At 50.8% G+C, this 12,925-nt stretch overlaps 2 protein-coding genes across 2 annotated transcripts; both read right to left on the reverse strand.

Annotated features, from left to right (window-relative positions):
* Positions 1-7,519: 7,519 nt before the first annotated feature.
* LOC120702827 lies at positions 7,520-8,954 on the reverse strand. The gene has a single exon (XM_039986789.1). The coding sequence runs from the start codon at positions 8,912-8,914 to the stop codon at positions 7,967-7,969; it is 948 nt and encodes a 315-aa protein (XP_039842723.1). The 5' UTR covers positions 8,915-8,954; the 3' UTR covers positions 7,520-7,966.
* Positions 8,955-9,993: 1,039 nt separating this feature from the next.
* On the reverse strand, positions 9,994-12,674 carry LOC120702829. The gene is made up of 8 exons (XM_039986791.1): positions 12,331-12,674; positions 11,412-11,495; positions 11,243-11,277; positions 11,038-11,149; positions 10,822-10,910; positions 10,578-10,686; positions 10,359-10,499; positions 9,994-10,265 (listed from the first exon to the last, which is right to left on the reverse strand). The coding sequence occupies exons 1-8, from the start codon at positions 12,601-12,603 to the stop codon at positions 10,188-10,190; spliced, it is 921 nt and encodes a 306-aa protein (XP_039842725.1). The 5' UTR covers positions 12,604-12,674; the 3' UTR covers positions 9,994-10,187.
* Between the last annotated feature and the right edge of the window lie 251 nt (positions 12,675-12,925).

The raw sequence follows: 12,925 nt of genomic DNA on the forward strand, positions 1-12,925 counted from the left end.
CGAAGTACCTAGCAGCAGTGCGAAGCATGGAGGAATACTTCCTCGGGTTTAGCATCCGCAGTTTCTCCAAAACGAAGAATAAGCAAGCCGATCAACTGGCGAAGGCAGCAGCACAGTTCGATCCATTACCGCCAGATGTGTTCTTCGAAACTTTAAAGTAGGCCTCCGTCAATTGTGCCGAAGAACCAGCCAAATTCATCAACGCCATAACAAGCGAAGACCGGAGGGCCGGCATAATGGCCTACCTTCGCGGACACTTCGTCCCGGAGGATGAGAAGGAAGAAAAGAGAATGACACTTCGGGCCAGGAATTACAGAATCATAGGCGAATAGTTATACCGAGGGGGAGTCTGCGCACCACTCCTAAAGTGCATCTCACGCGAAGAGGGCAAACAGCTGCTTGAAGAGATACATGCAGGAATGTGTTCTTCGCACATCGCAACAAGGGCCCTAGTCGGCAAAGCTTTCTGCGAAGGATTTTATTGGCCCTCGGCTGTGGCGGACACTCACGATGTGGTTCGCACATGTCCAAATTGCCAAAGGCATGTCCCATACAGCAAATTCTCACCCGATGAGGTGCAGCCACTGCCTCCGGTATGGCCCCTCGCGTAATGGGGCATTGATATTGTTGGACCATTGCCTACAGCTCCAAAAAACTACAAGTACGCCGCTGTGGCGGTAGAGTACTTCTCCAAATGGGTCGAGGCCAAAGCACTCAGGGACATCACAGCAGGAGCCCTGCAAAAATTCTTCTGGCAGAACATCGTCTGCCGCTTCGGGGTCCCGAAGGAGGTTACAGTGGACAATGGCAAGCAGTTTGACTGCGCAACTTTCAGGGAGTTCACCACTCAACTTGGCACCAACTTATGCTTCGCGTCGGTCTACCACCCACAATCCAATAGCGCGGTGGAAAGGGCCAACGGCATCATCTTCGCAGGCATCAAGAAAAACATCATTGAGCTGCCGAAGGGGAAATGGGCGGATGAGCTGTCGAGGGTCATATGGTCTCATAACACAATAGAGTCCAGGACCACAAAGTTCACCCCCTTCAAGCTTCTATATGGTGAAGAAGCCGTAACACCCGAGGAAATCAAACTCAAATCCTGGAGAACAGCCGAAGGGGCAGAAAACATCGAAGAAGACATCAAGCCCTCAATTGACACAATCGAAGCTGGCAAGATACAAGCAGCAATCAACTTGGGAAAATATCAAGAAGAAACACGAAGGTGGAAGAATAAGAAAGTGAAGCCCAGAGATATCAAAGAGGGCGACTTGGTGCTTCGAAGAATACCGAAGGCCAAGCAAAAGAGCAAGATGCACAGCAAGTGGGAAGGCCCATTTATCGTCGCATCTATGGCAAGGCCAGAGGCCTGCAGGCTCCACACGCTAGAAGGCACCGAAGACCCTTATTCATGGAACAAGGAATTGCTACAGAAGTACTATATGTAGGAAATGTGTAAAAACCACCGGAGGGAAATAATCGAAGGGGCTTGTAGGGCAAATTTTTTCTTTTTGCATCTTTCCTTTTTCTCATGTGTAAATCCGCACAATGTACCGAAGGGCCCGTACTCTTTTCCTCACAGGGGAAGCTTTCGAGTGTCAACTCGGGCGCCGAAGGTGTGAGGTTTTTAACGAGGTGGAACCCTATGTAACCCCTAGTGAAATATAAACAAGGCCCCCACAAAAGAGTCTCAAAGGAACAGGCACGCCGCAAAGGCGCCGAAGTGTCTATCCCTCTTCGTCAAAGCGAAGTGGGGAGTCATCGGCGCGAAGTACAAGCCATAACGCTTGAAATAAGTAAGCAAGAGGCGCAATCCCGATTAGGGGCTTCGTTCCTCTTAGCTTCACTTCCAAAGAAATTAACAAAATCCCGTCGCATGAAAGCGAAGGGTGGAAAGTCCTGTCGTGCGAAAGCCGAAGGCTAGGCGCGAACCTCTCAGGCTAAAGAGCTGATGGTCCCCTAACAAAGTCCTTACGCGCGAAAGCCTAAGGCGGAAAGTCCTGTCGCGCGAAAGCCGAAAGCTAGGCGCGAACCTCTCCGGCTAAAGAGCCGAAGGTCCCCTAACAAAGTCCTTACGCGCGAAAGCCTAAGGCGGAAAGTCCTGTCGTGTGAAAGCCGAAGGCTAGGCGCGAACATCTCTGGCTAAAGAGCCGAAGGTTCCCTAACAAAGTCCTTACGCGCGAAAGCCTAAGGCGGAAAGTCCTGTTGTGCGAAAGCCGAAGGCCAGGCGCGAACCTCTCCGGCTAAAGAGCCGAAGGTCCCCCAACAAAGTCCTTACGCGCGAAAGCCTATGGCGGAAAGTCCTGTCGCGCGAAAGCCGAAGGCACGGCGAGACCTCCCCGGCAAAAGAGCCGAAGAACCCTGTGAAAGTCCTCACGAGCAAAGGCGTGCATAATTAAAACAAGAGGCCGGAGGGGCTAAAACACGCTTCACAGTCATCATCCCCGCCAGTCGAGCAAAGGGGGGGTGGCGCTTCGCAAAACAGATACACGCACGACGCCGGTGAAGATGAACGAACCAAAAGGCGTTTGTAACCTCGCCCGCTCAAAGGGGGGGTGGCGCTTCGCAGAATATATTTGTGCACAATCGAAGGATAAACGCCAAAAAATTACATAATTTATTACACAAAAAGTACAGATTTATTACACCGCGAAGATACACTTCGCGCGAAGGCACGAGGAAATAAATTACATAGTTACATCCGAGGCCTCATCCTCGAAGACTAGGCGGTCCCCGACCGCCACATCTATTATTTCTTCGGTTGTCCGTCGAAGAAATGCTTCGAAGTCGTCCCCTGAAACCGAGGGCAACGCAAATTAACTAGAGCTCTCGTCAAAGATGCATTTGCGTCGGTACATAAATTCATGAGGCGACAGGGCTCTTTGTCCACCGGCTCCGGCTTCGGCTCACGGAGACCGGCGGGAGCACTATACGGTCTATCAGTATCGAGAATCCGTTTTATTTCGCGACGAAGCGAGCGGTCAGCAAGGATCTTCGCTTGTTTCACTGGATCACGCTGAAACTCGGCAAAAAAGCGCTTCGTATCGGCATTCCGAAGCTCGTAAACGCGCACCCTACCCGCCCAAAACTCTTCAAATGAAACTGAAGGATAACGAGCATGGAGCTTTGCCCAGGACACACCAGAGACATAGAAATTCCCTCGCTTCATAATGCGAAGAAGCACGCCTTCGGTCACCTACGCAGGGGCCAACGCAGGGTCCTGCGCAGACACCGAAGGTGTTAGTTACCAAACAATGTTAGTTACAACACAAAAGTGGACAGTCACACGACCACGACCCTCACACCTCGCCAGCTGCAGGATGAGAAGAGCCCCCCGTGGGTTGGTCTTCGGGCGCCGGGGCTCGGTCGGTGGCTCCACGACCGCCATCAACATTTCCTCCATCGCCATCTCCCTCGCCGCCAGGTCCCTTTTCGGCAGTCGCAACTTCCTTGAGGATTGGCTCCACAATGGCATCGGCCTTGGCCTGAAGCTGAAAGACACCAACCAGAAGTCATCAGCATATTTCCGTAGCAAAGAAGGTTGACAACAAAAAAGAAAATCACCTGGAGCTTCATGCGCTCGACCTCGCGACGCACAATAGCATGGCCTTCACCCTTAAAGAAGTGGTCCATGAAGTTCTTCGCAATATTTTTCGCCAAGGGGGCCAGCATCTCCGGACGGACCGCTTCTTCGCCTGGCCAGCGGAAGTTTGCGTCGCGGAGGGAGCGGAGCTGGGCCTTCGTCACTCCGCCCGTGGCACCGGCCTAGGCGGGAAAAAGCCCATATACTGCGGCGCTTAAGGTACGGACGGCGACAACAGCACTGATGTCCTCGTGGAAGTGCGCCCCGGCTTCGACCATGGCAACGCAGGCGCGAAGCCACTGGAAAAATGATTCTAGACCAACAGTATCGGTGCCCTCCGGGAAGATGTCCGGAGCCACAAGCCCATATTTGGCAAGGAGTTTCGGAAGCTCTTCTTGAAGCTTCTCCGACCCGGTCTTGATCGCTTCTTTGAAAGTGCGAAGCCGAGTATGCATCACCTCACGGGAGGATTCTGCGTCCTCGGCTAGCTTCTTCGCAGCCTTCGCCTCATCTTCGGCCTTAACTGCCTGCTCCGCTGATGCCAGGAGCTCCGAAGCAAGGGTATCCCTCTCTGCGGCGGATTTTGCGAGTCGCTGCTGCAGGGCAGTTTTTCCTGCTCGAGAATGGCCACCTTCGCCTCGACATCTGCCATGGCAGACTTCGAGCTGCTCCCGGCCGCCAGCTGCCGGGAAGCACACTGTAACGTCCCGCCTCCCCGAGGCCGGGCCCGCTTACATCTGGCTGCTTTCTAGGACATAGACTGTCCTCACAGATCAACACCAGTCTTTTCTTCACACTTTGTCCTCACTCGTGTGCACCCGGGAAGAACTTCCCGGTCGGTCACCCATCCCCAAATTTCTCCGGGCCAAGCACGCTTGACCTCGGAGTTCTTTGGAGATCGGCTTCCGAAAAAGAAGTTGCAACTTATTGGTATGAGTATCCTATTAATCCTATTAAGCCCTGGGCCAGGGTGTCACATGCTCACCCCCTTAAGAAACCGACGTCCTCGTCGGTCAATCCCAAGCCAGGAACGTCCTCTCTTGGCCACGTCCCGTACGTCCAGTGCCAGCAGTCCATGTGTCACGTCCGTGCGTCCAGTGCCAACGGTCCCTGTGCCACGTCCGTGCGTCCAGTGCCAACGGCGCATCCCAGATGCCAGTGCACTGACCCGCCACGCGCCCGTGCACATGCCGGTGGCATCTGCGCCCCACGCGCCCGTGCTCATGCCTCCGCACTTACGCCCGTACGTGCCCGTGAAACCGCGAGAGTCGGCTCTGATACCATTCTGTAACGTCCCGCCTCCCCGAGGCCGGGCCCGCTTACATCTGGCTGCTTTCTAGGACATAGGTTGTCCTCACAGACCAACACCAGTCTTTTCTGCACACTTTGTCCTCACTCGTGCGCACCCGGGAAGAACTTCCCGGTCAGTCACCCATTCCCAAATTTCTCTGGGCCAAGCACGCTTAACCTCGGAGTTCTTTGGAGATCGGCTTCCGGAAAAAAAGTTGCAACTTGTTGGTATGAGTATCCTATTAATCCTATTAAGCCCTGAGCCGGGGTGTCACACACACCGCACGGCCACGAAGGCCTTGAGGGATAGGTCCTGAGCGCTCTCAAGAAAGTTCTTCAACCCGGTGTCCATCAGGTCCTTCTCCATTAGCGGAAAGCAGAATGATTCCCTAGCTGCGGCCAGTAGATTGTGCTCGCGGTCCCGGCTTTCGAAGCGGAGAGACTTCACGATGTTGCCGCCGAGACGCACGGCTGTAGGCTTCGCACCTAGCTCAGTAGCCACGGCCTCCGGATCAGCATTCCGAACGAAGTAACTGTTGCTATGCGAAGAGCTGCTGCAGTTGTCGCCGCCGTTGCCTCCGTTCCGGGAACCGGAGGAAGACGTGTCGTGCTGGGATGGCGCTTTGGTGTCATGGCCAAGCGTATCAGTTTCACGGGCGACAGGAGAGCGGCGCGGGGAGTCGACTTCAATTTGATCTTCGTCGCCACGCCCATCATCATCATCACTTTCCTAGGCGGTGCTGAACTCGAGGTCCAGGTTCGGGGGGACCGCCCTCAGAGGTGGCACCTTCTCAACAGCGAATGGAGGGGCTTCTGCGGAGGGATGGTTACTGTCTTCGCTCAGATCATCTTCGGAGTCACCTTTGCTTCGCAGTGGAGACCGTAAGATGTCGTCCAGAATCGGACTTTTCATCTTCGGTGCCGCCGTCGAAGACACCCGCTTCCTCTTCGATTTCTCCAAGGCACTCGTGGGGGCGGCGCCCTTACCTTCGTCGAGCTTCGCCTCGGCTGCCCACCGAGGAGCGGAGAGGCCCAAAGCGTGGAACACCCGGTTCCGCCGAACTCTGCTGAAGTGACTCACCAAAGCTTTGTATTCGTCCCTCGAGACCGGTCCAACCATTTCGTCGGCCCGGCTCTCAATCACAATAGGGTCAACTCCTACAGGGTCGAAGAAGCACAAGATGTAAGCAACAAAGCGGGGAGGTAGGTTCAGCAGAGAAGGAAGTGAGGAACAAAAACTCACAATCGGCCCGAAGGTTGAAGGAGGACACAAAATCAGGTAGGGGAATACCCTCTATCCATCGATCCTCGGTTAACCAGCTGGAGATCGTCCAGCCAGTCCTGACTGGGAAGCAGCTGCATGCGACGAACTCCTCGATGAGATCCCGGGTGCCGAAGGTCTTCAACAGCTTCCGGAGTAGTGCAAACAGCGCCTCATCTTCGGCTCGAGCGTGGGAAGCTACCTTCGGCACATTGCCAAGAGCGGCTATGTGGTCGATGACGAGGGAATGGGTCTTCGTCTCTGGATCCAACGCCACTTTGTGATAGAACCAGTGGGACGACCAGTCATAGGCCCACTTGTTCTTGCTTGCAGTGACTGGACTTGGCAGGTTCTTGTGGAAGGCGAAGGTATAACAGCCATACTGGGGAACGGCCGATATTTCCGCGCCTCCCGTCGTCTGTACGAAAATCTTCTTCGGTTGATAATGCACCCTGAAGGCACGAGCGAAGCCTTCGGCGCTTGGAGAAAGGCGGTAGGTCTTCGCCAGCCACATGTACAGGTTGAGCCGCACGATCGAAGTGGGAGTCATTTGATGCAGAAACACCTTGAACAGCCGAAAGATGTCAACCATCACAGGGTCGAGTGGCATCCGAAGACCGGCAGTGAATAGATCACGGAAGACAACCACTTCGTCAGCGCGGGGATGAGCGACAGTTTCGCCCGTCGGAGGCGAACGAACGTCGTCTGCGGAGATGAAGCCACGACGAGCCAGGTCATCAAGCAGGGATGGCGTCATCTTCGACAGGCCGAGTACGGTGGTCGTTGGCCCCTTTGACTGGTCCTTCTTCCGAGCCATCTCCGAAGATGCAACTTGTTCTGCGGTCGCCACTCTTGAAGTGTTGCGCGAAAGGAATTCGACGAAGAACGACTTCAGAGAGAATCCTCGCGACGGGGAAGCGAGGAGGCTGTAAAGCAGAATGTGACGGGAGGTAATACACACACAGCTCGCGGCGCCGCTATTTAAAGGAGGGGGCAACCGAGAGAAGCCCAGCACCGGCGGCGCCGCGAGGTGGAAAGACAACCGTGCCCCGCGCTGCATGTCCAAGATTAAGAGACCGGGGGGTAACTCTGTCCTTTCGAAGTCCTCGAACCAGCACAGAAATTCCCGCCGAATTTTGAATCGGATAGTTTTAACGCGAACTAACAGTTTAACCCTGAAAATTTTTCCTTCCTCGACGATACTACAATTTTGCAGGTTGACACGGACTGTGCTTCGTCAGCTACCATCGCGGCGCCCAACCTGAAGGGTGGCGCTTCGGGACGCCGACGGCGTCCACGGGATCGAAGCCGCGCCCCTCTCGAGGATCGGACCGAGGCTCCGAGGGGCTACTGTTGGGGACGCCACCTTCGGTCCGTTCGCCGAAGGTTCGCGAAGACAGGGTGCAAGAATATTGAAGCCGACATCGGGAGTGAACACAGGAGATTCCCGCCTTCGCTCATCTTCGGGTAGGAAGACGAAGATGCGCGAGGACCTCGGGAGTGTACACAGGACGTTTCCGCCTTCGCTTGTCTTCGGATCGTAAGACGAAGACTCGCGAGGACCGGTGGACGGGAGCGTCACGGCGGAGTGAGCAACGAGCCACGTAGCCCTCGCCCGTTTTCGGGTCGGAAGCCGAAGACGAGCGAAGACCGGACGATGCAAGAATCGGCGAGGAGTAAGCGACAGGCCACGTGGTCATCGTCGAGAAGGCCGAAGAGGATTAGCTGGAGTTGTGGGCCTGTCTGAGCTGTGGCGCACTCAACTTGTATTAGGAAATATTACTGTTGTAAGGGTGTAGAAGAGTAATTGTACATGGGAGGTGTAACGCCACCTATAAATACCCCATGTAATGTTCATTGATGGGGACATTGAATAGAGAGAGAATATTTACTACTTGAATTGTGTGCTTGTCCCTTACTGTTATAGTGTCCGTCCGTCCCGGAGACACTCTCCACCAACAGTTTGGCGTCCAAACTGGTCTGTAGACTTCAGCCGGCCACGGATGGCTTCCCCAGTACAACACCACAAGCAGCAGCTCGCCATTGCACACAGCCAGGTGTACCCCGCACGCGGGGTGAAGCCTGTGGCACCTGCAGAGCTTGTTCACTGCAAAGGAAGCATAGAAGATTGGAGTACACTTGGGAGAAGGATCAGATCCAGTGTTCAGATCACAGATAACAATGTTTCTCTGAATGTCAATGTAGTATGCTTTTCCATCATGGAACGCGATGGTGTCGATCGCGCTTGTACCTCGCTCGTTCATCACGGTCCAGGTAGCATCTCCGGGGCGCCAGATGAGAGTCTTCTGCCCTATCGAACCTTTTATCTGAGCGGCGATAGCAATCCAGTCCGACGATGCGAGTGGATCGTCGGAGACGAAGATGCGGGTGAGGGGACTCAGACACGGGAGGGGGGTCTCGGTGCCGGAGAGAGGCTCCAACAGCACGAGCCGCGTTGGGGATAGATCATCGTCCACCAGGGCCAGCCAACCCCGAGACGTGCCGCAGCAGTAGGGGAGGCCGGACGGAGGAGCGCCGACTTCCAATCGCCGTGCGTCGCCACGAGGGAGGCGGAGGAAGTACTCGCCGATTGGTTCCAGTCCTGTCCGACCCCCGCGGCCGGCGAGGATCCATGGGCGGCAGGCGGCTAGGAGAGAGGTGAAAGCTCGCCAGTGGGCGCATACCTGGTGGATGTGGAGGTGGTCGGCGTCCGAGGACAGCCGGGCGAAGACCTCTTTGAGGAGATCGCCGGGGAAGGAGGACCAGCCGCCGCCGGCCATATCAACAGGTGTCGGCGTGAGGGCTAGTATACCCTTTTTCTTTTAATTATTTTTCTGAGAGAGAGAAAACTACGGACTGTGTATATATTTTCTCCTCCACTAGCGGCGGGGGCATCTCCACAGAAATGCTACTCTAAAATATAAAAAATGATGAATGTTCATTATAAGAACGTATTTAACGAATTTTAGATAGCGTGAAACTTTCGCCAGATGTAAATGCATCCATATTCTGTGTGCGTGGAAACTCTCAAGGTTGAATTCTGTGTTGCACTGAGAAAAAAAAAGCTTGAATTTTGTGTTAATCGTTGCTTTTGTATATTTTCAAAGCTGATTAGATTTGGACTTAAGCTTATCCCACACTCTAAAACAGGTTCATGTACTTCCAAAATATTTAGAAATTTTTTTTACGAATTGTTTCAAACTTTAGAATTTCAATCAAGTTCCAATCTCACTAAAATTGATAAAAAAATCATAAGACAATCATCTTGGATACAATGTTTGATGATTTTTAGAGTGGTTATTTTAATACATTTATTTAATAGTTAATTTTATTTTAGATACAATATTTGATGATTTTTAGGGTGGTTATTTTAATACATTTATTTAATAGTTAATTTTATTTTAGAGACTAAATAATATTAAAATTATTTATCCTTTGCTGTAAAAAAATCCTAAGAAAATCACAAAAAAATAATTCATATCTTAAATTTAGAGATTTTGATATTTCATATTCAATTCATGATAATTATTTATAACTTTTGGAACTTTGTGTGGGAATGGAACTTGATTTGAAAACCAAAAAGTTGAAACAATTCACAAAAAAAATTGTAAATAAATAATGCATTTTAGAAGCATATCGCTGGATAAGTTTATAGGCCATCATATGAATTTTAAGAGTATGAAGACCACGATGAGAACTTGAACAAGTTTAAGGACTATTATGTGCATTTCAAAAGTACCGGAACTAAGATGAGAACTCGGGACAATTTTAAGGATGACTGATGAAACTTATTCTTTAGAGATATTCTGTTTATCGATTTATGCAATATCGAACCTATGTAACTTTGAACTGCTTCTCCTTTCTTAAATACATTGGTAGTGCTTCCGCTTTCTTAAAAAAATGCGCTCGAAATTCCTTAAAAACAAATTTATGTTGGAACAGGCAAACAAAGAAATGTGTCAATGTACAAATTTTAAAGCTGAATGGGTCCAATACATTTTATGTGCCCTGCACTATGACATGTCGGAACAGAGAAACTGAAAGTCATAAGATTCACATGGCTCCCGTTCCACGCTGGTGAACAACAGATCTCTGAATCACCTCTCCTTGTACACTTATCAACATTGACTCCTGCCACAGTTGCCAAATGAAGTTAGATGGAAATCCAAAGGTCTCTCATTATATTGGGGGCAATTGTCAGCATAGAACCATAAATAAGCTCACCATCTCTAGGGGTTTAACTCTGTGCAGGAAGAAACCATCTACACCTATTTGGTCACCACCAGGGCTGGGATGTCCAATGTACAAGATTGAATTGTCACGGTGGAAGTATCCACAAAGTCCACCCGTGCTTACATATGCGTTCTGTATCATATACCGTGAAGTTATAGCGATCATTAATTTGGGAAAAAAATTCTCATCAACAAAGAGAGCAGAACTTACCACTTCATATTTTGTGAAAATACGCTGAAATGGTGTGTAGAACTTCATTATCTCTGGTGCTTCTGCCTCATTGCAAACAACTAATGGATTATATCCAACAACTATTTTCCTGCCTTAACAAAAAAGAGTACGAGACATTATGCTCACAAAAAATAGTCCTAAGGACTGAAATATTTGCTTCTGCGATAATTATACAAACAAGGAAATGCATAATGAACAGGGACAACTGGTAGTAAACGCGTACCAATTACCACTGGTGAGTGCCAATGATCGCTCCAACCATTTAGTTTGTTCCCTATATGAAGTGCTTATTTTTCCATCTTGTAGAGGTTCCTTGTAAAAATTTTGACAAATCAATGGCTAAGAATCTATCAAAGTTAGCATACCTAACGTGATGTACTGCTGATTATCATATAGGCATGATTCGAAAAGAAACTCAAAGTTGCTCAAGGTGTAATACCTGCAGAGCCCCAGTGTCCAGACCAATGATATCTAGAACCTGATCGTACGACATATTCACTTTCTTCACAAAGTTACTGAGTATCCGACCATGTGATGATGTGGTGGAATACCTGACCGAAAAGCAATGGTGCTGGTCCCATAATGTACACTATAGAGCTAAATTGTATTAAAAGTGGCTGTAAATGTAGGAACAACTAGCTTACCAGGGTATATTCAGATCTTGGAAGTACATGGAACCCTGAAAGGGAAAAAGGAAACAGCTTAACATTATGTTCAATTACAAAAAAGATTCCTTAAGTACGATACTGGTAATGGACAATGAGATACATTTAGACATCACCTAGATCTCATTAGCGCAAGTTAGTTACTTACAGTTTGCCAAAGTGGATCATTCTCTCCAGACCGAGCAACATCCAGCACGAACTTGACTTCATAAACCTTTGCAATAGCCTCCATCTTCATAAAAGAAAAAATAATCAGAATAGCAAATCTAGATCAGATATGCATACTTCTTCTGTGCAATTTCTTCAAACAAACAAAAAAGGCATAATTGACAATCAATATAATCGCAGGTAGTCAGATATTTCGAAGCCACACAAAGCACACAACAGAAGTTTCACGCCGCTTAATTTGACATCAACAGCAAAATATGCCTAGACAGGTGAGCAGAAAAGCAGACCGAACCACTCACTAAGTTCACTCAACTATATGAACACATACTGCACTGTGTTATTAACCACTCCATAAGGTGGAGTAAGAATAGAATACAACACAATTCAGGGAAGAAGTCAGGAGGCACATTGGCACATGTGCCTCATCAGAAAAGTGGCATGCTGCATGTGCCGTCATCCCAGGTAGCTCCCACGCCAAGACTCGAGAGTAATAGCAGTCTTAGATCTGTGCAAGTCATCACCACTCATTGTGTGAATCAGCATCAAAGCATCGCCGCTTATACAGGAGCACGAGAGTATGCGCAGGCAACTAAATGAGCAAATCAAATCAACCATGGCATCTTCACTCCGAATGACTTCTATTGGTCCAGCAAACCACGAATCAACAATCCCTAATGTTTCGAACTTGAATTACCATGCGCACTGCAACATTAGGTGGGCGATTTACTCGGCGGCGATCCAATTTACCGTGATAAAAAGAATGCAGCGCAGCGCTAAACGAGGCAATGCCAATTTGCCACAAGGCGGAAGCAACACGACCACGAAGAACACAGAGAGCCCAAACAACACGCCAGGGCCCAGGGGGGCGGATCATGGAGAGGGAGTAGAACCGCGCGCACCTGTCTCAGTAGCTTGGCCTGCTCGGCGGGCGCCCGCGATCCGCCGGCGACGCTGAGGAAGGCGACGCCTCCGCCGCGCACGCCCCGGCCGAGCGCGTCCACCCCGCCGCCCCGCGGGAAGAGCTGCGGCTCGCCGAGGCTGAAGGCCACGTAGAGCGCGAGGCACAGCGCAGCCTGCACGGCCACCGTGCCGCGCCACGGCAGCTGGCGCCTGCGCTCCGCTGCCGCTGGCTCTTCCTCTTCCATTGCCGTAGCAGCCGCTGGCTCTTCCATTGCCGTAGCAGCCTCGCGCGCGCTCCTGTGGCGCCTTATCTCAGCTAGCAGAGCAGCCGTGCCGAAGTCGACAGAGACTAGTTGCGGTTTCGTGGATATCGTGGCGAATGACGAACAAACCAACAAAGTGCCAATGATGAGCCATAAAAAAATGCCCAATTTTTTTTTCCTTCGGATCCTGGCGTCCTGTCCTGTGCCCACCCAACATGGCCGGGTGTCGAACGGTGACATGTTCACTGATTTCTCGATGTTGATCTCATGGCACCATCTGAATATCCCAATAGGCTTCCTCGTCACGAAATGACAAACGTGCGTGGGTAAA

This window comes from Panicum virgatum, chromosome 4K (genome assembly GCF_016808335.1).
Source record: "Panicum virgatum strain AP13 chromosome 4K, P.virgatum_v5, whole genome shotgun sequence".
Taxonomy (NCBI): Eukaryota; Viridiplantae; Streptophyta; class Magnoliopsida; order Poales; family Poaceae; genus Panicum; species Panicum virgatum.

What these genes read in the sequence shown, in the direction of transcription:
- LOC120702827 (XM_039986789.1), bottom strand. Translation starts at nt 8,914, where the DNA reads ATGGCCGGCGGCGGCTGGTCCTCCTTCCCCGGCGATCTCCTCAAAGAG.
- LOC120702829 (XM_039986791.1), bottom strand. Translation starts at nt 12,603, where the DNA reads ATGGAAGAGCCAGCGGCTGCTACGGCAATGGAAGAGGAAGAGCCAGCG. An exon ending in GCACTCACCAGTGGTAATTG is followed by an intron (nt 10,687 to 10,821) that starts GTACGCGTTTAC and finishes TTGTTAAGGCAG; the next exon opens with GAAAATAGTTGTTGGATATA. An exon ending in GAGTTAAACCCCTAGAGATG is followed by an intron (nt 10,266 to 10,358) that starts GTGAGCTTATTT and finishes CAACTGTGGCAG; the next exon opens with GAGTCAATGTTGATAAGTGT.